Source organism: Numenius arquata, chromosome 10 (assembly GCF_964106895.1).
Source record: "Numenius arquata chromosome 10, bNumArq3.hap1.1, whole genome shotgun sequence".
NCBI lineage: Eukaryota > Metazoa > Chordata > Aves > Charadriiformes > Scolopacidae > Numenius > Numenius arquata.
The window spans coordinates 42834493-42860768 of NC_133585.1; the positions used below are offsets into that span (position 1 = coordinate 42834493).

Below are 26276 nucleotides of genomic sequence, written 5' to 3' on the forward strand. Positions count from 1 at the left end.
TTTAAAAAGAAGGGTCTAAATACATCTATTGAATCTATTCCACATATTCACTTCTATTAAAGGTAAGTGATGCTAAGCAACACTTGAAAATGTTTTGGAGTGACTGTTTTAAAGAAATGAAAGAATTTATGATAAAATTTCACTACCAAGAAATCCTCTCAGAAATGCTATTCATCATTTTATTCCTTAAAAAAACCCAGTGCTTTCAAGTTTTATTTTGTACAGAATTTAAGTTAAAATTTTCAAGCTTTTTAAACTCTGAAAACTACAGTTTTACTGAAGAATTGTAAAGAAATTCTTTAAGTTATAATAGTAACTTCCTGAAATCTTAGCATTTACTTTCTTCCAAAGAAAGCATGCAAGTGACAGACATTTCAGTTAGATTTTAGTGTAATATGGAACTGGAACAAATCTTGGTTAGAACTCTAGATGCAAGCCAAGAAGAAATGAAACTTGGTAGCACCCCTGGGTTCTAAAGTTCTTGTTTAATTTATCAAAAAATGGCTGGGAAAAGAAACCTTTGAATGTGGCTAAAAACAATGCCCTCTGTAGTAGAAATACTATTTGGTGGAACACCACATATACTACTTTAAGAGACAGAGCATTGTTAATATTTAAGCAGAAACATGAATTTTCTATTGTTTACAAGATACTATTTGAATGTTCATGTAAAGAACACCTATGGCTCAAAAACAATTAGCAGATTTAGGGTGGAGGTGACAGTGTAGTGGAAGCAGCAAGGACAAATACAGCACTCATCTCAAACTGTAAGAGGGGATGAAAGTAAGTCACCCACTTAACCTGATTTCTGAGCCTTTGACCCTAAAAATTAAACTCTTAACCATACCTGAAAAAACCTCTGTGGAGCTTACTACAGTATTAACAGCGACAAGAAAACAGAGTTTCTTGTTTCACAGTAAGAAATTGATTCATGGACAAGTGTTTCATTCCAATTATGATGGACAACGAAGTCCAAAATAAGTTTTTAGGACAAGTTGTACATGATACTAATTTAGGAGCAGACTCAGCCACTTCTCTCCTAGGGGAGCATATCCTACTCTAACAGCTCAAATTACTAATCCAGCACCCTTATAGAAGGACAGGAGATAGGTGTCCTTGAGAAGTAATTTAGGCCATGTGAGGGAGAAGTGAAAATTCGGACCATTTTGTAGTTCAATTGCTACATAATTTCCATTGAAAAGATAAGATTTAGGTTCATAGCCCATCTAAAATCACTGCAGATCCCTGTATTTCTAAGTTTTCAAACCATAAAATGCAAAAAAAAAAAGGGGGCATGGGAACAATCGCTTCCTGCTGTCGTGTTTTAAGCTGAACTTGATGCAGTTTGCATACATGAAGTATGCCATGGCACACTGAACCACAGCACCTAAACTCTACAGCCCAGAAACAGTGTGAGTATACACAGAAGTCCTGCTCATGTTTGGTGTTATGCATGATATGGGTCTCAGTATGACCACAGGCATCCGTCTGACGTGTCAGGCAAGGGAAACTGGGAGCAAAATGGTAAACTTCAGTAATGGGCACAAGCAGCAGAAAGCATGTTAACTCAGCAGGGGCGTGAAAAGGACTTGGGGGAAAAAAAAAATATAAAAAAAATAACAAGTTGATAACCAACATTCAAAATTCACAGAACAAAAGAGGCTGTTACAGCTCTAATTGCTCAGTATAATTGAATTGTTTATGTAGTATCACTTAAATTGTTACAAATAGCCATGTTTAAGGAACTGTAACTGAAACTTAAATGTGAACTCCATGCATCTGTTTCTTCTGTTTGTGTCCTGGTATTTTAACTCTTTTGTTTGAATTTTCCCCTACACGAAACATGAATGACCTACACAGATCTCAAAAAATTATTTTTAAATTTGTAAACCTTTTTTATTTAAAATTAAAACAGTTATTTTGTGTTATCACTATTTATTACTAGCTAGTAGAACAAAAAGTAGGAATAGGAAAATTTTGTCCCTTCGATGTTGAAGGGAGATTTGTGTAACTTCACAAAATGAGTAGTTTTAACAAAAGAGTATAGGCAGTAATAGTAATTATAAAACAAGCCACAAAGGCATTCTCAGTCGCTAGGATCAATCCCAACCACCATTATAAGGTAATGACATCCCCCTCAAAATAAGTATGAGACTCTGCATATGCTTATCCTATGCAAATGTGAGGCTCGGTCCAAGTTTAATAATGCACATTAGCAGATTATTAGAAATGCAAAGTTTCCACTTGCAAATTAGACTGATACTTCAGAATATAACCTCTAAAGTTACTGGGACTAGTCCTATACAAAAGATGAGGTCCATGATAAACATCTTTTGAGTTGAGACACAGAGTAGAAAAAGTTATTACAGACCACTTCTTTCTTTTGAACAGGAGTTTAAACGTCTGTAAAGACTGATCAGTGTGCAGGAATATTACTGTAGACCTTTACCGTTTTCTGAACCAAGAAACCAGTAGGACTCATTTTGTACGACCTCACAAATGCCCAGGAAAAAGCCTGTATTTTAGATTAAGTGGAATCTATTACCTTACTTGTTTGATTGGTACTAAGCAGTACCAGTATATATATTATTCAAAAATCTACTATGCATCTATTAAATAAATGTAGATGTTTTTAGTTATTATCAGCTAATAAAAGGAAACTTAATTAAAACAACTTCCAGACATGCCTTTCATAGTATTATTTTCTGAACTCCAAGAGGGAGGAGGTGTGGCCACAAAAGCTTCACAGACGTTTTCCTGATGTAGCATTTCTGCATATTAAGCAGCAGCTTACAAATACTCATTGAGCTCTCTGCTCCCACGCCTGATCCGTACAAAAAAGTGAAAAGAGAGATTCAAGACTGGCAGTTGTCCTTTCTAGAGACATTCAATGATGAATTTCTGCCCATTCACTCCCAGTATTGACAGGAGCTATTAACATCATCTGTGAAAGTTTTCTGAGCTGACAAACGTTGGGTATACGGGAATTCAAGTAGAAGTCATCTTGTCTTCCACAGAAGGTGTATATGGTAAAATGCTTGTATGCCTGATATATAAAGAGTCATAACCCATATAAAAATGATCTCTTTGCCCTCCCATCTGCTCAGGAGGCAGAGACTACCTCTTCTAGTCTCTTGTATTTTTAGACTATGATCTGTGTACCTTGCATTTAACTTGCTTCCACAAAGAATACAAATGGTGGAATATTTGTATCCGATTTAAGTTATAAATTTACAATGTGTTTGTAGGTGACAATGACAGAAAATTAAAACAAAAATAAGATAGTATGTGTGAAAGCCCAACTTTGTATGCTTTCCCTAAACACAAAGTATACATTAATACTGGTTTTTCAAATACTTCGAAAGCTACTGCTAATCAGTACTTCAGGAATTCTGATCATTTAAGCAGATATTCAGCTTTTGAAATGCAGGAACTAAAGCCTGCCATGACTGCTAAAGCAAAAAAGAATCTTTAATGGATTTGCTTTTTCTGTGGCCTTCTACTTTATGTTTTTCTAAACAGGCTACAAATTTGCAACCACTTTGATAGAAATCTACTTAAGTTAATAGTACAATAAGGAGGACAAAAAAGGAAAATTTAAAAATGTAAAAAATATGCTAAGAAAAATTCACACTTTTTGGCTACAGCACCTGCAGATAAAAAGATGTTTAAAGTATTTCCAAATATTGCAACAGTGTAAGATCACATACATAAATACCAAAATCAGAAATATTAACTTAATGTTTACATTAGGTCTAACAGAAATAAGGCATTTTCTTTCACTAAAAACTGGATACATACTGTGCATGTTTAAGATATTAATTTGAAAATATATTAAACTACAAAAGTTTTAAGAGTAACTGTTAACCCCATTACCGTAAAAATACAGAAGACTGACCAATAAAGCTTATTTTGTGATCAAATTTTGCAAAAATTTTTTCCACATTTTTAACCCAAAGCATCATTGTGAATATAAAGTTTGACTCAATTATAAATATAATTAAAAGATACATATTTGGTTAGAAGAAAGGAAGCAGCTGTTGAAAGAAAAAGAGGAATAGTAAATGAAGGGGAACAAAAAATAAAAAATGCATTTAAAAATATGTTCAAAATTTTAAGGTTGCCATGTAGTCATGAAAATCATGAAAACTGTAGCTATATATGCTGTCTTAACAGCATATATATTTATTGGTAGATATATCAATAAATGTACATTTATTACAACACAGTTCTCTCACACTGTTTCTCACTTTTTTTTTTTAACTTTTTTTTTTCATTTGTTTTTAATTCCTCCTGTTCTTAAGTATTTTTCACAAGACTCCAGTCTCCTTAAAATCCCAGGTGAGAAAACTAAGTCAACTGCTTTCAGGACAATATCCCTGTCTGTGAACTACAGCCCAATGAGGCACAGTTGGTTACCCCATCACCAAGTGAAAAGTAAGCAATAGTGTAACTAAAACATATATATAAAACTCCTAAATACTGGTCTGAACAGCAACAGCTCAGCCATGCAGTTCAACAGTGACCTGAAAAAGTACTTCAGATTACAAACCGGACAGTTACTGACACCAGCTCAAACTGCTTAAGAACATCCATGTCGTGGTAAATTTAAGGCTACCAGTGTCCTTATTCCTTAAATACTGAAATGCAGTTACAGATACAGAATATTAATAAGCTAGCAGTTTTATGCAACACAAACATTCAGTATTAATATTCAGTTTGTATTTGTACGACAATTAGGTCTTTTAAAGTAAAAAAAAAAATATCCCTAATATTAATCAGTTTATTAAAAAGCAAGATTCAGTACTAGTAGGTGTTTATTAACAATTTAAATACTTTAAAATCATATATAATAATCAAAAGCTCAAAATAATAAAATATTTGTTTTCAAGAAGTAACATTTACTGGACTGTAAAATTACCTCAATAATGTAAAGGACTATATTCTTGTAGAAACAATACAAGATGCATTTAGCTACTCTGTTATAATTCCAGGCTCCGTGAACCAACAACAAGTTCTTCAAATACTTGAACTGCAAAAAATGAACAAACATACAATCAGGACATGCACACACCAATATTAATCTGACATTAAACTACTTTATTGCAGTATTTTACAGTGTAATGATTTACCTGAGCAATTGAGTAGTCTGAAGAATTAGCAGCCTGTAGACCTTCATTCCCACTAATACCAACACCAACGTGTGCTGTTTGTATCATACTAACATCATTTGCTCCATCACCAATCGCTAGAGTTACTACCTTAACTTGTTTTTTAACCATTTCTACAACTTCAGATTTTTGAAGTGGTGATACCCTAAGGAGTAACAGAAAGAAGAAAGTTTAATACAGGATTTCAAATGAATGTACTTTCAAAACATACTTTATGTTCTGTGAAAAGGTAATAAAACCAGGCCAACTAACATCCTGGTCAGTGACACAATGTTGTTATTGCCATTTAGACTAAATGCTAAAAGCACATTCACATGAAATTCAAAGAAACCTTCCATTTGTTGACGCAAAATGTTAACAGGACTGGAGACAACGTAGATCAAACACCAATGGGCCTCTAAAACAGAGTAATGGAAGAAAGCCCAGACACTGCCACTGGCAGTGCTAACTTACAACAATTACAGATTTTTGATATATTTTGTTGTTATGCTTTCTATTTTCCTCTCTGTTTAATTATGTATTTTATAAACAAACAAACAACAAGATATTTAAGACAGATGTCAAAGCAAACAGGAACAAACAAAGTGGACCACCACTATCTTCACAAAGCCTACACTGCTAAATTAGAGGATGCCAATTGTATTCTGGGCTGCATCAAAAGAAGCATGGCCAGCAGGTTGGGGGATGTGATTCTGCCCTTCTACCCAGCTCTGGTGAGACCCCACCAGGAGCACTGCATCCAGCTCTGGGGCCCCCAACATAAGAAGGACATGGACCTGTTGGAGCAGGTCCAGAGGAGGACCACAAAAATGATCAGAGGGCTGGAGAACCTCTTCTACGAGGACAGACTGAGAGAGTTGGGGTTGTTCAGCCTGGAGAAGAGAAGGCTCCAGGGAGAGCCCCTACTTATAGCCCCTTCCAGTACCTAAAGGGGGCTACAGGAGAGATGGTGAGGGACTCTTTATCAGTGAATGTAGCGATAGGATGAGGGGTAACGGTTTTAAACTGAGTAGGTAGATCTAGATTAGATACTTGTGTTTTACAAGGAGGATGGTGAAACACTGGCCCGGGTTGCCCAGAGAGACTGGAGATGGCCCACCCCTGGAAACATTCAAGGTCAGGTTGGATGGGGCTCTGACCTAGTTGAAGATGTCACTTCTTATTACAGGGGCATTGGACTTGGATGACCTTTAAAGGTCCCTTCCAACTCAAACCATTCTAAGATTCTAACTTTGAACACTGACTCTTGATCCTCCACTTTGTTTAACTGCCAGTAACTTCTCTTTTCTTTTCAGGGCTGCTCCAATTACCTGTCATTAAGAAAATGCCTATCCCAATGCCTATTCTCTGCCAATGAAGTGAAATTTCTTAAGCTTTAAGTACAATAAATCAGAGAAAGTTTGCATAAAATATAATTGCATAATTTTGCAAAAGGAAAAAAATAAAAGGAGTGAAAAATAATATAGCCTTCCGATTGAAGGTAGCTATCCACAGTTACTTTATGCAGCAGCCTGTGTGACAAAAACTACCAGACTTTTGAGAAAGGTACTTGGGATGAGTACAGACTTGTACTTGGCAAACTTGGCATTAAAGCTTCTGGGCAACAGCCCTTTAGAAAAATTCTATGGTCCAAGTACATCAAAAAGCATTTCTATGATCTTTGGTTAAATGTTTTATTTGAACTCTGCTGATGAATATTGTACCAAGACTCACTAGAGCCAGCTTCTACAGAAGATTCTTGACACGAGAACTTCTTTTTCATCTTTTTAACTTTCCAGGAATAGTGGATCATTTCCCTTTCAGACAATGTTATAGGGGCAGTTGGAAGATGGCACTTACTCTCATTGCCTGGCACATCAAATTAATGGTGAAACTAATAAAAAAAAAATAATGCTTTGTTCATTTTGTTCACTCTTAACTGTAAATCTTTACTACAGAATAATCCATTTAACATTCTTCTTGCACACATTACTCTGAAGCCAATATAGAGTTGGAATTCAGTTTGTCAAAGTCTTTAAGCCAAACATCTGCTTGGAATTAATAACATACACAGATTTTTGAAGTTAAATTTCTACTGAATATCTGTCAGTTTCATCTGTGTTATGGCCAGTCTTTGTAAGATCCATAGGCAATAAATGCTTCTGAACAAGTGAATACAGTCTGAAAACTTCAAAGAAAGTGATGTAATTTGTACTTCAAAAACCAAGGAGTGCTTAAAATGTTTACTGCCTTTATGTGGATGGAAGAGGCCTGTATTTTAACATATCGTCCTGATAAAACGAAAGTGATTTACATTAATTAAAAATTACCTGTTTAAAATTTTTTATTTTCAAGCTCACAAACAAGGAAATGACATTTTTGTTACTACTGATGGAGCATTAACAGAAACTTTTTTTTTTTTGACAGAATTCTGACTTTTGAGAAGCATGTGATATTAAAAAAAGCACATAGTAAAGCAGTGAGTGCTACAAGCAAATATTTTAGTTTTAAACCTGCAGCCAATTTTTAAACAACCACAAAATATGTCAGAGCGTATACCTAGACGTGTACTGAATCCAGCTGACCTAAGCATATTATGGAAATGTAGAACTGGCAGAAAGAACACTACCAGAACAAAACTTTCAGGGTGTTTCATGCTGGAGCACGGCTACGAAGCTAAACCACTTAAAATTATGGTGGCATAACATATCACTTAACACTACAGAAAGACTACAAACCAGGTGTTTCTTGGGATACTATAGCTCTTCCCTGTCCTTTTGCAAGACAGAAAAATAGCTCCATTTTGAACACAGGTTTTTCAGATGTATCTGCTTTATCTTAATGGAACATTATTAAACTTTCTACCTGAACACAAGAACATTACATTTATTTATCTTATTAATCAAAAGCAGACAACTTATTAAGGTGTATTTACAACAGTTTTCACATTTGTACAGATCATGTCTCTACCTTCAAGTACCTAATAGGACAGGCAATAGTGAGGTAGTAGGCAGTAAGCTTATATAATTTATTGAAAGATTTGAATTTGGTAAGAAGTGATGCTGAATTCTAAGGATTATTTTCGTCTTGTACAAAATCCAGCCTGACCTCCATTTTAATAGAGATTTTTTTTTTTATAAAGAATATTTCAGTTATAATCAGACATAGCATCCTATTCAAATATGGAATTAGACGTGACTCGACCACACGAACAACCTTAGAAATTTCAGTACTACATTAATTGTGAGAACTTGAATTTGTGACACATATCGAGAAACAGCAAGCTATAAGGCTTCTAGAAGAGCTTGAATACCTTGTTTCCGAACTAACTTTTCCTGTTTTAATATAGGAAACAGCCTTTTCTATACTACTACAAAGGTCAGAACAGTGAATAATACTCTGAGAACATCAACTGGCTATCCCTGTAATAGTTACCTCAGATACTGATGAAAATAACAGCAATTTCCACAGTTCTGGAATGTCTGACTGTATTTCTAATACAGATATCCTACCTGTGTTGCCAATGATCTTGTAAAGAAAAGTCCTTGCTTCTGCTTTTGACAGATCAATCACTTGGCTCAAGCCAAGTTCTTTAAACATCAAAAGGAGTGGTTCTTGTTTACCTAGCTAGCAAGCAGCCAACTTCCCTTTTTGTTCAATCATTCAAATGTAGAGAAAGCGATGCGCTGCTCAGGAGATGCTTGCAGTTTTTGTGTTTGTAAATCCAAAAAATTGCAAGGCGGCCCCGCAAAACATACCCTATCATTAATACAGTCCCACGTATTCCTTCCTTCAAATAAATCTGGAAATATTAAAAAGCAAGCCAAACTGCTTTCATATTGTATATATTTAAAGAATGCAGATATTTAGTTTTCTTTGATCTGGAAAAAGTTCTCTTGTTATGATAAGCTTACAGTTCTAATGGCTGATGTTTAAATATCTGATTGTATAAAAGAATCCTAAAACAATCAGGAGTAATAATAATAGTAATAAAAAACGGTGTTTTCATCAGCTTCAGGAAATAAAAGTAACCCAGAGTACTACCTTTAACATGTCTGTGTATTTCTTATGCAATGTAAACCGTGGCTTACAGAAAAGCAGAGATACAAAATCTTGCCTACGGAGGAAGCTGTACAAAAGAATCCAGGTGTGCTAAAACCTGCAGTTAACTGTAGGTTATCAATAACTGTAGTATCAATTTAAGGTTAAGATCAGTGTCTCAATCTTGCTGAGACTACCCTTGATGGGTGACAAATTATTTTTCTAGGTATATGCAACCTGAATGCCTGACAGGAACACTCGGTAGCAGACTGCTCTACAGAAATATTTTGCTTGAATGACTGTATTTCATAACTTCAGCTACTAAGGTTAGGTTTTCTAAATATATATTTCATGGTTGGACAACATGGATATGTGTATTTTCTCTGAAATAAAAGAAGCTTCTTTATTTTTATACATCAATAAAAATACTGCAGAGCAAAAATAACGTAAAGCTTACCTGCAACAAATAACAGCTTTACATGACAAAGCCAAATCCAGAAAATACTGTCTCACTCCAAATGTCAAAGCATACTTCAGAGATTTACCATCAATGATGAGAGCAAAATCATTTTCCTTTCTCAAAGCATCCCCAAGAGTACTGCAATGATGGCTAAGCGTCTCTCTTGTTCCCTGTTGTACAAAAAAAAAATTTGTCCATTATTTTTAATTCCTACTGTTCTTAAGTCCAAATTTTTTTCAGTAATCAGAAATACTGACATTTCCTTTTTGGAAGAAATTACCTCTTGATTATGCTATCAAATAGAAAGTATCAAATGAAAAAAGTATTTCCAAGGCTGTACTACTAGAAACCACAGTAGAAATGGCATGTAGGATTTCTCTCACACTCTGCCAAAATACATATATGTGTAAGTTGTGGCGGAACTTTTAATGCTCTTTGAACAGCAACAATACTTGCATAAATGTTTGCTAAAAGATATTATTATGTAAGTTTTCTATATACCTATATAAAAGAAAATTCACATATAAAGAGATACCAGAAGAAACAATTTTGGTTCACTATTATATAAAATGGTCCTAAATGTTTAGAAAAAAAGTAAAAGAAACATCAGAGATAATTCATAAGTACATGCATTACAACTGATAATTCTAACCATCCCATTAAATTTATATTTTAAAATAAGCCCACATCAACCACATGTTATATAAAGGATCATACTTTGTATTTTTCAGTTTCTAAGAACAGTTTGAATCACACCTACACAAGCCACCACTCTGTGATCCAGTACTGAGAACTTCAGCTTACATTCAGTAGACAATACATTCTTCTGCATTTATGCAGCAGGACCTCACAGTCCTCTTTGGGGAGGTCACTAACATCTAGTTAGTTACAGTGCAGCTCCACCATCGAGCGTCATGAAACAAAAAAACAACCTGCTTGTTGCATTTCTTTCTTTTTGAATGGCCTTCACAGACCTACCACGTACTCTTCTTCTACTGTTTTCCTGCTTCACAGCCCAGACGTAAGAGGGGTTTTAGAGGCAACAGGAAGATGAAAACAAAACTTCTGCTTATAAGACCTTGAATTTGGGAAATAGTAACATCCTATGACAACAATGTTCCTATATTTTTCTACAAGCTTAACAACCAAATAATTCTGCTACGTCAGTGATGTCAGGCATACACATAAATAAAATTTGGTGCAACCACTTTAAAAATAAAACACCAAGAAGTAATTACAAATCTTAAACTTCTGAAACGAAATTAAAGATATTGCTTTGCCTTTCCCACCCAACCTCCTCTGCCCAGTTCCACACACTGTTGTGTCCATGTTTCTTGCCTACTTTGCTTCCACCAGCCTTCTAAAATTCATTGGTTTACACTAAAAGGAAATTAGGCTGTTGGGGTTTCCTGGCTCTCCACCCATAAAAACTGCAAGGAAAAAAAGGTGCCACTGTTTAAAATTACATGTTAGAAAGCCTTTAAAATGATAATAACTTCTTTAACTATTTTTCCAGAGTGTCTTTTCTGATTAAGAAATACTGCAACATAAAGGAAGTATCAATTTTTCTCATCTCTATGGACTGTTTAGCTTCTTACTAAATTTAAGCAACACAAGAGCCTGAAACCTCATGTTCCTCTCATCTATTGTTTCTTCTCATTCATGCAGTATAAACTCTTCTGTTTAAATTGACCTTAATTTTTTATCACAAACAGACATGCCATCAGGTAGCTCCAGGCATGCTACATATTAAAACAAACAAAAAAAAACCCCAAGACAATACAAAACACTTACCCCAACTGTAAACCTGTCATATTTAAAATTCCTTTTGGGCTATAGTTCTATGCTGAAATCCAATGCCTTAAATTAAAAGCAGTATCAGAACATCCCTTATTTGCTTCTACACTATTTCCATCAAATATTTCTCAGTGAAATTTAATAGTAATCGAACTATTTTCTATTATTATTAATTCAGCGCACAATTAAAAGAATAACGCTATGTTCTTTATGATTTCTGTCTATGATTAACAGTACTATACTGAAATTTAGCAGGCCATTAAGTTAATAGGAAGGCAAAATAAAATCCAGTGTTCTTCTCTACAACTGTAAGAACTTACTAACAAAAACACATTTTGTTTGTGAAGTTAAGCAGATGCTCATGGAAGCGGAGCCTCAAAACAAGTTGTGTTTCAGAAAATGAGAGATACATAAATGCTTCCTGGAAGTCTTTCCAGTTCTATCCCACCAAATGCTAATTGAGGAGTGGGAGAGGGGTTTGGGGTATTTTTCTTTTAATTCCATAAATAAGGGTATTGGTTCATACAAAAGAGAATCTCTTATTTCAGCATATTCTTTGTAAACTCAGTTTGCAGAGCTGGGATACAATCTAAACAAGTGTTGCTTTTTTTTTTTTATTCTAACTTCCTCTGTCTTGCATGCTAAGGTCATAATAATGACCAAACTGAGGAGGTATTTGTTTTGTTAAATCTGCATTGTAAGTCTTAGGGACAGGGGACTCTGTCCCTAACAGGATTAGAGTTGAGCTAGCTCTTTTTTAGAAGAAGCCACTGGTATGCAACAGATATTGTACTATTACTGCAAGAGCAAGGGCAAGAAGCATCCACTTACTGCCACCCTTTTCAGTACCGTGAATAGTATGTAGACCAAAAGAAGCCAACCTTCCTAACTCCTATGAACGTAACATCCTTATAAAGCCAAGAGGCTGTGCCTGTACCTTGCAGAGCCAAGGAGGAGAGGACAGCCACAGAGCAACTCTTCTCCAAGATCCTAAACACACAGGTCCCACTACACTGGGATTTTTTTCTTCAAGGTTTCATGGCTGCTCAGCTCCTCGTGCGCTGAGGGAACAGGGTTGTACAGTAGCCCTCACGGGAGCACAGTTCTCCTGCAAGGTAAGGGACAGAGTCCCAGTACAAGAGGGACTATGCTGCTCACAAGCCAAAGTTTCAGCCATATTCCCTAACAGACAATATTCCAACTAAATATTATGGCCTCTTGCCAGCTGTTGTTGCTATGCAGAAAGGAAAGAGGAATGGCATCCACCTTTGCAGCTGCACTGATTCAAGGTTCTGCAAACACAGCAGTCCACCCCTCTCTCCATTTCCTCAGACCCGGCTCCACTCCTCCATTTTCAGAATTTTCAAGGCCATTTTTGACTCAGTTGTACTAGAAATGGAGACTGACATCTGATTCCAACCACACCAGCAAGGAAACAGTAGGACACAAGGTATAAATTAATCAAACAGTGAAACACGCACCATCAAACAAGGCAGAAAACTTTCAATGGACTCTCTTGTTAAAATACTGGCACAGAGGTAGTTTGTTATTATTATTTGAACTGCCTCTTGCCCTCAAAATATTGGATTACTACGTTTATCTGCTCCTCAAAAAACATGATCTATGTTACCACCACAGACAGATTTGCAAGTGGCCAGTTTGCATATGTAATTTCAGCTGCCATACGACATCTGCACCCCCATATGCTAGGAATGTACTTTGTGCATGTAGGGAAAGGATCTCTCAATCTTTATGCAATCTAGACACTGCCATTTGAAATAGGGAGTACAGTGCAGTTACCATATCAGATACTATCTATTATTCCTAAACTATATCTGTATACATTTATTGTTAAAATACATTGCTTAATACATATTTACTCAGCTTTCTAATCATCGCATTAGAAGTGGTTAATGTGCAATGGCTGTTTAATGAGTTTTTATTGGACTCTTTTCAGTAGTTAAATAAAACCACCTCACTTTATTTCATTACATATATGAAGAAGTATACAAAGTAGTCAACCTTTTGCACTTCAGATCTATTAAGTATTGCAGTAGTTCCGAAATCCAGCAGTCAGCGTTAATACCCTAAATATAGGACAGGAGTTCTCCCTTCCATTGGTTAATTTTTACTTAGAGATTGCTTGAGCGAAAAATTCAAAAGCAAAGTTAAGGGCTTGAACCAAAAACCTTCCCTGTTTTTTCAACAAACAATGATCACAATCTTTCAAAAGCTACCCAATGAACTAAACTAAGAAAAGAAAATTGCCTCTTTTCATTAATATCACAGGCTACTTGTGTCAAAAGTTGCTTACTGTATCAACAGACTCTGGTTACAGACATTAATCAACAGCTTCTGCCTGTCCTGTGTTTGGGATTTTATTGTAAATCTTACCATCAAAAATATGTTGCTTAAAACAATTTATATTTGAAATAGAGTGATTAAATTCATACTAATGTTGAAAATACGTTATTCTAAATGGGTCAAAACATTTAAATAAGTACTTACCTAAAAAAAAAAAAAGGTAGTAAGTATTTTAATTCATGTTGTAGCCTACTCTTATATGCTACCATGGGAACTTTCAGTTAAGGCACTCTTATCGATTCTCATACTTTATTTTCACTTTCTCTCCCTACATCCTATCTTCAGCAATCTGACCACGATACAGAGTAAGGTAAACTTCATTCCAGGGTTTCCTCCTGAAGCCTTCTGGACAGTGAGTTTTCCCACTGAGGGAGTTCTTCCACGTCTAAGTTCATTTAAGGCTCCCTTAGGGGGCGGTAAAAGGATTTAAGTTCTTTCCCTCACGGGATTTTTCACTTAATATTGCATTCCTACCTTATCTAAAGAATCTCTTCTCTACAGTGCAGTGTATACTTGCAAGTTGGTAGTTTTAACCCTTACATGTACAGCAACATCTGATTAAAATTTCAGCTGTTTAACCACAGTAACAATTTTTGGCAGGAACTAAGTATTCTGTAAGAAACAGCATTAGAAAGGAATATAGGATTAGTTTGTTTGGGCACTGCTAGGTGTGACTAGAAGCATGTGAAGCTCCTGGCTTTGTGCCTGCATGGATGGAGTCATTTCACTACACGGGATTTGTTTGCTCATCATTCTGAAGTTCATTTGTGTAGTAGCTATGCTGTGGTTTTGGAAGCTGTAGACTAAATTTCTAGTTATTCAATAACATTTTGTGACAAAAGACCACACATTCTTTCAAGTATGCAATACTAAAATTAACTGAGAAGATTTTAAAAACAGACAAAAAAGTAACCCTCCCAAAACAAACACACAGAAACAACCCCCAACCGTAGTTTTAGTAGAATTTTCTGTGTTTGTCCAAATAAATAGATGTTCCAAGTTATTTTTCAGGCCACCTCCACCATGACGTCTGGATATTTGAAGCAGTAAATTAATGTTTCATTAACTGAAAACTTTGCAGACTTTACTTACATCAAGGGAGCCTTCATTTATAACAATTAGTCCCATGTTCTTTCGCAAAAGTTTACAGGAGTGACCTGTTAAAAACATTTTTGTTTTCAAAAATTTGTTCCACAAAATCCAATATAATATAACAAAGTATTTTTTACCCTGTAAAAGAATTACAGACAGAACTAAAAATAAGACTTCCCCAGCTGAAATCAGTGGTAAAAAAATTATACTGCATTCTATTAAAAATTAGACAGACAGGTACTAAGTCAGAACAGCCAGAATTTTCCTTGCTGCGGCTTGTGACTGTTGTGCCTTATTCACAGAGGTGCTCAGCAGAAAGACAAGAAACAAACAGCTTTACAGGGAGTTACAAAAACCAGCAAACAGATCACCCTGAGCCTTGTAAATTTTTGGAATGCAACTTGCATTTCATTAAAAATTTACATATATCCATGTTCCCATTCTTTTCTTTTAGTCTTTGATGCTTTAAACAGAATGTATGCTGTGTGCTAATAATCCAGGCTGCCTAGACAAATACATATCACCATTCTTAATAAAGTGAAAATACTGGTATTACATGTGTGGCCTGAAACCTGAAGGTACTAATGAAAATAACCTTAGATCAACAGTATTATGTGCATACAAAAAGTTCTTTAAAAATAAAAATAATAATAGTAATAAAAAGGACCGTATGACCAAAATAATGCTTTATTTTGGGCACATATTTAGGCTACTGCAGAACTGATGATACGCTCATATGCAAACAATATTAAATCTTAAATGCAGCTTTCATGTATTACTATTTAAAAATACAGATCTGTCTCTGTTGAAATTATTTAATTCATGATTCTTGTATTTCCTCCTTTATAATAAAAGGGAAGAATAAATGGAAACCTTTGATGGATGGTAAAGTTTATAGTACTTTAATGCTCAATCTATATTGTTTTGCTTTAGTTAAGATTATGGTCCCTACCAGCTTTCTTAGAAAGAAGGAAAATTACAGAAGGAAAACTAAGAATACTTACAGTTTCTTAATGTTACTCCCTTTCACTGTAAAAACCCAAACAATGTATTCTTTTTAATTCATTTTAGATGCTACAAAAAAGCAAAAATGCCTTTTTTCCCCTCTTCTCTGCGATAACATTGATTTTTCTTGCTCTTACTATTTTTGGAGCAAGAATCCCCCATTTCCCACTCTCCCCCTACCAGTGACTTTCAATGACTGAAAAATAAATTAACATTTAAATTCTGGAATGCCATATATTATTATTACTTCTTACAAGATAACTTTCCGTTCTGAAAGTAGTTTCACTCTAGCAGCTTCTATTGCTTCTAAATCTGTAACAAAGCCATCAAATAAATGCAAATATAATACCAATGTTAATGGCAGTCTCTTGTTTGTCCCCAGTAAGTATCCAAATTTTTATGTCTGCTTTCATGAGTGTCTCTATGGTTTCAGGCACTTTGTCTTGTAATTTATCTTCAATTGCTGTTGCTCCAAGCAGCTGAAGATTCTGTGAACACAAAATATTCAGTATCTGCAGTTTTTTGGGTTTAAGTTCAGCTTTAATCTTTCTGTTTCTTTTGTTTAACTTTCCATATTTACGACAAGATTAATGCTCTCTAAGTTCATTAACCAGATTGGTATCAACTAATAAACATCTTGCAGTTTATACCTATGAGCTTTAAGTTAAATATCTGTGTGGCTTGACAAACTGCACAGCGTGATCACTCAAACTTCACCCAATTATTCACAAGCTCAGTACTTTGATCAGCAACATCTACCTTTTCCTGAGGGGCACCTCTCTGATTTGAAGACTTAAGGAGTGCTATTATTATGTCTTCTCTCACTTGTAATGATTTCTCTTCACCTTCTAAAAAGAACACCCTGTCAATTCATCTTAATCTTAAAACTATAATCTTGATTATGTTTGGTTTTAACTTCCCATGCAACAAATCTATATGGTTTTTTTGAATACAGCCATTTTTATACTTCATATTTCTGTACCTTTAGAACTAGCTAAAACCCTGTTAATGACACCATTATAAACCTAATAGTGTGCAATCCTGGTTGCAGCATGACCTGGATACTACGTACTGAGAAAGTACTTGTGCAGCTAATACAAAAATTTGTAATGGTAGCAGGGTTGCCATGGCATAAATAAAGTTATACAGTTTTAAGACTGTCTTGTGCATGTCTGGATAACTGCTCATCTATGTAAACTGAAGTCTCACAAGTGACTGACGCTATATACCCTCATTCTTCTTTTTCATGAATTAAACCCTGCAGGTTTTTGAGGCTCTGAATTTTAAGCAGTTTCATCTATGTAATCTCTCTTATCCTTTCCAAGGAAAAAAAAAAAAAAAAAAAAAACACACAAAACCTAAAACGCCCAAAAAGTCAAGTATCAAAACTTCAAGCAATATTGGTCTCGTGAACTCCTTTTGCTTATACATTTCAGAGCCACAGAGCCTTTTTTGTTGAGGCAGTGAGGTCTAACCGCTGTAGTCTAACTTGGCTAGTCCAGCAGCAGCGGTGCCAGAAACTCAAGGGAAGCGATTACGGCTCTGCTCTTTGTGAAGCTGCATCTGGGTATTACATACCTCCCTTTCTGGGCCTTCAAGAGAAGTTGACAAAGTGGAGCAAGTTCAGCGCAGGGACACAAAAAGAATCTAAGGCTTGGAGCACACTGTATTAAGAGTAGCTGAGGAAGCAGGACGAGTTTAACATGGGAAAAAAATTAAGACCAAGGCTGCCTTCTGCTAATGAAGAGGGCTTGCAGAGAAGCTATCCTCCTTTAAGAGGTACACGGTAAAAAGGCAAGAGGTAATAGTCATATTCTGCACTAATAGAAATTTTAATTCAGAAAAAAGGGAAAAAGAATAGTTGAGCACTAAAAAAATTGCTTACTGCAGCTGGGAAAACTCCCTCCTTACAGACACTCAAAACTTCACCGAAGTGCTGGGCAAGCAAAATTAGCCCTGCTTTGAGCAGGGATTTTTGTCTCTAGATGACCTCCAGAAGTCTCTTACTCACTCTATGGTCCTATGATCATTAGACAAAGAAGCAGATGTTGTTTGCCTGTTATCACACTTTTTTACACAACAGAGCAACTCTGAAAAAAAGCTTTGCAGTAGTTCAACTCAAAATCAGTACTTTCTGGCAAGGCAGCTACTTGCTGTAAAAGTTTTGTCATATCAATCTTTCCTTCATTTTGATCATCTAAACAGCAAGGACTACATGACACAGCTGTCAGAATTAGAAAAAATTAGAGCTAGAAAACCCCTTTCCTCACCCCTTCCCCCCAAAAACAACCAATGAAGAAAGCTACACATACTTTTTCGATTAGTTCATAGCTCTCCTCAAGTTTGAGCGCTCTGTTCTGTATAGCTGTAGAAGCACGGTGATAGAAGTCCAACCATTCTTGATAATCACTTTCTGAAATCTCAGCCACAGCAAAACACAGAGTTCTTAAGCCTTAAGAGAAAGCAAATAGTATGATTCAGTAATTGTTAGTGCCTTTCTTGATATGCCTGCAACAATTTACTATTAAAAGCTGAATTAATTCTGTATTTTATGTATGCTTATGCCTGATTTTCAACTTAATGCTGTATGTCTCAAATGACTTCTTTTAATATATACAAAGTGAAAAACATGATGTAAATAAAAATTTATTCAATAGAATAACCATTTCAAGGTAGCTGAAGGTAATACAGGTGACATACTTCAGGAGACAAAAATAATAACATTTTACACAAAATTCGACTTACCTTAAACTGTAAACAAAACCCAAAGCAATCCCAATTACACTTGCTGAACAGGTATAAACACTAGATTTTTAGAAACATTAAAACTATAAGATTGAATTACATTTCTTAACAAAAATTTTATAAACTTAAACGTTGCTATGCTGGAAAGCAATAAAGTGAAAATATATCAGCATAATGTTACAGCTACCCTTTTCTTCACCCCTCCTCAATATCCTTAGGATATTCTCGGTTGGAGTTTGAAAGTTACCATCTAGAAGCCGACTTGGAATCTGCTCAGATTTAATTTTCCCATCTCACAGATTCTTTCAGCTTTCCAAGTTCTTACAATAAAATCTTTGTGTACAGGCAACACTTGCAGATTCTACTTAACAATCTTTGAACTGGTTATACTTAACAGATTTTTTCCTTCAGTAGAAATCTGAAGCACTGCAGTGAGAATTTGAAATGGCAAGATTATAAGAAACTTCCATTTTTGACAACACACGTTTACATTCAATTTAAGTAGCTAGGTGTGAACGTTCTGACAGTTCATTTTCACATAGTATCAGATTCTTAGATTTCCAGAGCAAGAAATTGGCCTAACTCTTTATATACTGAGAAGAGTGTTGATCTAGCCAAATGATGTCTCATGAAGCCACAATTTGTAGACAGGTCGATTTAGGAGGGGGACAGAGAGGACTGATGTAGTCAGTGCCTTTGGTTGTTTGCCTGCTCTGCTCTAGGAGATGAACAGCACCATAACCAGGGATGGCTAAATGCAATCTTCATTTGTCCACAGGTTTCTATTGTGTACAGCCCAGCATCAGCAGCAATTCTGAAATGATCAAGAGGCTGGGCATGAAATAATACATATCTGTCTTAGATGTAAGACTAATTTAGGATCTTCAGGATGAAAACCATGTGTAATCTTAATAACTTGACAACTGAACGGCATCAGGAACACAGTATTTCACCATCTACACCTAGAGAATAAACTTCAGACTGACAAATCAACTGATTTTTTTTTCATCTGTGTAATAAGGATATGCTAGCAAGGTCCAAAACAATGAATGTGATGTGAAGGGGAGGAAAGGAATTTATGACTAACAGTGACACTATTTCCATAATTCTTTCAAAGTATTTTATACAGATGATAAAATGAAGAAAAGAATGTGTGTATGGAATATCAGCAAACAAGTTTTTCAAGGCATTCACTTCTTTTTAAATTAGAAACTAATTATTTTTTTCTATTTTTCATTTTAAAAAGATTATTTTCATTGTGATTCAAAAGAATCTTCCAAAAGAAAAGCGGAAAAGAAAACATCATTAAGTCTGCTCCTTAACAGTCTGGAACAAAAACACAGGAAAATTACACACTTTTTCTATTTATCCAAGCAGGCATTAACACTCAGGCTTAATAAATGCTTAAATATAAATGCCAGCCATGCTAACCACTTCATTTTTGAACAACACACCAAGAGCATGCAGCAAATGCCAAGGACATACTGTACTGCCACATGAAAGGCTACTCATGAGAAACTTTGCAATGTCATAGGCTGCAATTTAAATCTGATGCAAAAATAAATACCAATTTCTTTAATCGATTCCAGAGAGAGACACATACTTAATTTTTCTTTTTCTTTTTTTTTTTTTTTAAAAAAGGTTGAATTTTATGCTTTTTAAAGGTTAGCAATTCACTCTTCTGAACAGTAAATCTTTTCATCTGTTGAAAAGAAGGGTACAAAAAGTACTTGAACAAACATTTTAACACTAATACTTATGTACAATGGTTTTAGATGGGTGGAATTTTTCACGTTTTATGTTGATTTATTTGATCCAATCTGACTGCTAGGGAAAAAATTCTATCAGTTGTACCACTGATTTAACGAGAACAGTAATTAATAACTGGATTGAAATTTTCATAGCAGTTCACACAGGATAGCAGACACTGATCTATTTTTACCTCTTCTGTATCAAACAAGTAGTTTTATGACACAAACTAACTTCACATCTAAGTAACTTTTCCTTGACTGATCCTGGTCAGGCTTTTATAAAACCCCAAGCCGGCCAATCAGCTCATGCAACTAGGCTCATGAGCTCAAAGGGTGTATCTGAGGCTTCATGTTCTACCATCAGTCAAATTTGTTTGGTTTTCATTCTGCTTTCAACTTTATTGTATAATTTATTATACTTTGATAGTATAAAATTATTTAAGGCTAACCAAATGTTTCCTGCAGAGATCTTGATATGGAAAATTAACAGAAGGAACGTATCTGTGGCTTGCTTCTGCTGTCACTGACAGAGTCAGGAGACTGAAGGTGCTATGACACTAGTTAAAATGCTAAATTCCATTATAAACCAAATGAGAAAAAATAGACAAGTCATATGTATAAAAGATTAAAAAAGATCTTTCCTGATACAGGAAGATTTGGCCAGACATCAGTTATCAAAAAGTAAGGACAGTATTTTAAAAGGAAAATATTTTAATAAAGTTTCCTTTCCAGTGTAAGCTTATTTCTTAAGACACATTAAAGATAACTGTAATGTTCTAGTGACAACGTATTAAAAAAAATGAAGAGGTAAAAAAATTGCAGTCCAGATTCCTGTAACTGTGATAATTCTGCTTCCAACTACTCTCTCCCAACTCATCGATAAACTAAAACATCTTCACTTTGGCTATTTCTTCCTGTGTGGCATCCCTACAGCTTTCATTGAGTGTGGGACATGAAAGTGACCATGGGAAATGAGATCTTCACAGAAAGAAACAATGATGTGCACTGTGTTTGCTCTCTGGAAAAATATATTTTGTTTAAAAGGCTCCATTGTGTACTGTGTGGGTGTTGTTTTCTGTTGTTGTTGCATGTTTTTTTTGATTTTTTGGTTTTTAAAGGATGAGTTTATTCTGAAACTTGTCAGGAAGAGGAAGATCCTTTTTAGGAGGCATTACTAAAAGATAATTTTCAAACTAACATGAATAAAACATTACTGTAACATAAAACTCCAGAACTGAAAAGTTGAGCAGTAACTGAATTTCATAACTACTTTTATATTCAATAGTATTACCCACCTTCTGTAGCAAACTGCTCTAGATGTTTTAAGGTGATTTCTTTGTATTTTGAACTTTCAGCAAGACGGTCATAAATTACAGTATCCTACAAAGCAAATAAAGAGAACTTAGAACAATTTAATAGAAAAATAAGGTTTTTTTTAATGTAGACAATAAAAATCACGTAGGAAAATGGCAGAAAAATATGCAACACTTAATTTATTTCAGTACAAAAAAATGAATAGAACTAATTTTATTTGAGAGAAAGGAAAAAAGGGCATTCCAAATCCTCAAATACTTTAAATTTACAAATTCTGCTATGATGCAGTTTTTCTTTCCTACATTTTTGCTTTTATTTCCCTTCATTTGAAAAGCGCTGCACCTTGCTTTGGTTTGCCATGTGAATTCTTTTGATCTCCTAAAATACTGTCTTCCTATATAATATTAAGCCTGCAAGGTAAAAGTAGTGTTTCGTAACTGCCATTCTCAGGTTTTTGTAACCAGCTTGATACACAGAATATTAACAACAGCTTCTTCTCTCCGCTTGAGAAGATACAGAATGGATATTTATATTCAATCAACTTCATTTTTTTTTTTTTCAAACTATTTGGGAACTGCATTTGCATCCCCCTCAAACTTGACGTAAAATACAAAACAAGAACTAATGTGCAACTCTGCCATTCCTAGCTACATTATGATTAAAATATCTTCCCATAGATGCTGTTTCCAGGAATTACTTACTTCAGGCATAACATTAATGGTAGGTTAAAATTCCCATCTACTCACTTGCGCTGAATTACCATTTCTACCTAGTGATTAATACTCAGCTACTCCAGCAAGTAGCTTATAGATTAAACCATACATTCATCCATTTTTTTGGAGTACAGAAGGAAGCAATTAATAGGAATCATAAGCGTACTAGTCCAGTACAAAGAATAGGATGAACAGGTCTGTCATACCCTCATAGGCAGTTAGTAAAAAAAGACCTTAACTAGTTCATCACATTAAACAGCCACATAGTAAAATGGTGTAGATTTAAAAAGGAATCAACATTCCTTCCCCCACATTTTCAATGTTTTGACTGCAGTTATAACAACTTTCACTTTCATATTTGTATTGGTAGCACACTTTCTTCGATACAGTTAAAAGAGAATAAAACTCACAGCTCCTTTGCAGTAGAGTCTTAACTTTCCTGATGGCGTGCGAACTATCACTGACATTCTCTTCCTAGTGCTGAAAGAGAAATAAACGCCCTATATAAGGTGGTTTGTAAATATAAATATTTACCAACATTTAACCTAAGAATATCAGTATATATCTTATATAAGACAAAGGAAATTAAGCAAGGGCTACCTATTCTGAATTATGTTCTCAGGTGACTGGATGGCAAAACAGTTTTACTGTCTAATAATTAGAGTGAATGCTGGTTTTCTGTGCATACTTCTGTAGGCCTTTTTAGCATAAAAACAAATTTGAGAATCTTCACCTTCATCTGAATACTGTGTATTGATCACAAAAAAGCATCTTGAACCACAAAGCAGTTGTGACCAGTATCATAAAGGGGTAGTGAATCAATCATCGTTTCAGCTTTTTCTTCTTTCCCAGCCAGTCTCTCATACACTGTATCGTGCTGCAAACCTATTACTGTCACACCAGAGTTTCATTCATCAGGCAAAGTTTTAACTATGCTAAGAACTGGAAATGGGCTTGCCTCATTTTAACTACTCTCTGGCTCTCAGTTGCTAATGAGATCTAAGTTTTTTTTTTTTTTTTTTTGTCCTCATGACTGAGGTAGGAATTGGAGGAAAGCATGGACAGGACTCACATTCTACTTTCTGTCTTCCCCTGGAGGTCCTCCAACAAGCACACCTTAGAGTCAAGATCATGTCCGGTCAAAATGTGTATTTATACTGTAATTCTTTCAAACTTCAACTTTTAAAATAAACCCACAGAAACTATTCAGGGAACAAAACACATTTCTCATGCAACAGTTCACAGTAAAAGACACCAAAGATATGGAGGTAAATGGTCTTTCTACAGTTTTGGTTCCTGTTGGAACTGGTTCTCATTTATACATGATCAAATAGCATTATTGTATGAATGGCTCCTGAAGTTCAGACTGCCATGGAAAACTTCCTATAAGTGGAATGCATGGAGATAGGTGGAGGAAGGAATTTTATAATTACCGGTGAAGTAACTGACAGAATAGTATCTTCAAGAAAATATTTTTCTATTCCACCTGTGCATGCACTTTGCTTCAAGTACAGACATCTGGACAGCAACATTAAATTACGTTTTTACCGCGAATATTGCACAAGAGAGCGCAAAAAGGCATTAACTGCTGCAACTCCTCCATTTCATCTATAATCAAAAAAAACCTCAGATAAGCTGAATTCCAAAAACCCCTAGACATCGTCCAGTTGGGGATCTGCCTAGGCAACAGTGGAGAAATTCAGATCAACTAAACTGCAGTTAAGTTGCCTAAAATAAAAGCAAGTCTCAGATCCACTTCGATTCTTACCAAGATTATCTAGCCTGCTGCTACTTAATTTCATTACGTTTGCCTGAATGTTCAGTTAAGTTAAGGAACTGTGGAGAAAACTGTAGTAATATAGGGTTTGTATAAACAACAGTTTGATATATATGCCCTTGATGGATAAAAACTCTCCAGTTTTTCACTTGTCTTGCAATCCTGAAGTTCTGCATACACCTGCCTATCAATCTACTCAAGATGTATCGGAGAATAACCAATGTTTTCCTGTAGCATTCTGAAACTTTGACTACGGAGACAGATATTGAATTGTGACTGACAAACATTTTCTTAGCAAAACTGCAATAAAGCTAATGAGCAGAACTTACTGTCAAGGACTTCTAACCTTTTATGCGCCTTTTCACTGCAGTGACAGTTATGTGTTCTTTTCTTGGTGAAATATAGAAAACCACAAAATTGCACTACTACAAATAACTGTCAATGTGAGACCATTTTTTTATGTTTTGTTTTCTTCAGCATGGAAGTGTCATGAGCAGCCATACAGGTGACCCGGTTATAAGGGGAAAAATACTAAACAGAAGATATCTGCTGAAATACTGACAGAGAAAATGCCTGCCAGCCTGGGAACCAGAAACATCCTTGAGAACTGCAGCCAGTATCTCTGAAGTACAGCTGGGTACCTAGAATCCATTAATAAGTGCAAAACAAGGAACTGTAACTGCAACTTGTTGTCTGGAAAGGTCAAAAAGTCTGGAAAAGGGAGAAAACATCCTGAGAAAGTAGGAATTGGCATCTGCTATTGGTTATTCTAGCTGAAAGAATATGAAAACAGTCTGGAAAAATAAAAATTGGTCTGAAAGAAAACACCATCATCTATTGGCCATCCCAGGTGAAAAACAGAAATTAGCATCTATTGACTACTCCAGGTAGTGGTGTCCTTTATATCTCTGCCATATCAAAATGACTTGCTTTTACCCAAAATGGAGCCTCTGTCTTTGAGAACTCCCCCTGCATGAGTTTTTCTTTTCTTCATGAGATCTCCTAGACAAGTTGGACCGGCATCAGGAACACCCGGCTGACTCCAAACTCTCACTCTTCAAAGTGAGGCTTTGTCTGTCATCCACTTTGAGGCCCTACTCGTGGGAGCGGTTTGGTGACTGCTGTACCCATACTATTTTGAACACTATATATATATGTGTGTGTGTGTGTGCGCGCGCGCACATATAGGTAACTGATTTTAAGTGTATTTCTTCACTAGTGATAACTTAGTATCAACTTGTAATACATGGAAATATATAGTTGCTTCTACTATTGATTGCTGCTACTATTAAAATATAAATGTACTTTATTACTCATGAGTATACTTGCTTTACCAATTGTAATTAGTAGTAATCTGTAATGAAGAAATATAGAAAATAAAGTCTCTGTGTCCTCATGTGTTATGGAATCCTGCAAACCCATTGTTACGATCTCTATACACCTGCAGGCTGGGCAGCCCTTTGGGTTGTGACAAGGAGGCAGAATAGTTGGTAATTCCCATGGAGTTGCCATGGGATTACAGATGGACAGAAGCATCATAAGGGGACAGAAATACCTCCCTCAGTCGCAAGATTTGCCACTTCCAGAATATGGGAATGCAGAAATAGTTCATGATGGGCCCCCTGTTACTTTAAAATCTGTCTTAGGTTTAAGAAGAAAATTTGTTTAGAGTGTAAGCATACAACCACAGAAAACTAACACCGCTACAGAGGTTTCAGTACCTCCTCTGTCAGCCACTCACTCTTTTTCTACCTTGAGAAGTATCAGTCTTCAGTCACAGAATAGGATCACTATATTCTGGACCTCTTTATGACAGAGAGCAGATAAGGTCTCAAATGCTCTAGGAGGAGCCCTTCTGTCTGCCCAGTACAAAAGCCAAGGCAAGGTGGATTATAAATTAAACTGATCAGACAGGGGACTAGTCAAGCTATCGCTGTATTTCAGATAAATACATCAGCATTATAAATAAAAAAAACAAGTAGGTTTTAGACAAGCAGCTTTACTCTATGACAGACAGTTTCTGCTAGACTGTGGAGGTAGCCCCAGGGATACAGATGAAAAAAATCA

At 35.5% G+C, this 26276-nt stretch overlaps 1 protein-coding gene across 1 annotated transcript in view; it reads right to left on the minus strand.

The window, feature by feature from the left end:
- Window positions 1–26276, minus strand: part of ATP8A1 (ATPase phospholipid transporting 8A1) — a 90780-nt gene that overhangs the window by 34922 nt on the left and 29582 nt on the right. Inside the window, exons 13-20 of the mRNA XM_074155163.1 lie at window positions 22843–22912; window positions 21701–21785; window positions 18222–18361; window positions 16259–16397; window positions 14905–14969; window positions 9649–9821; window positions 5133–5316; window positions 4922–5032 (exon numbers count right to left, since the gene is read on the minus strand). Of these exons, the coding sequence (XP_074011264.1) occupies window positions 4922–5032; window positions 5133–5316; window positions 9649–9821; window positions 14905–14969; window positions 16259–16397; window positions 18222–18361; window positions 21701–21785; window positions 22843–22912 (967 nt within the window). The remainder of the gene's footprint in view (window positions 1–4921; window positions 5033–5132; window positions 5317–9648; window positions 9822–14904; window positions 14970–16258; window positions 16398–18221; window positions 18362–21700; window positions 21786–22842; window positions 22913–26276) is intronic.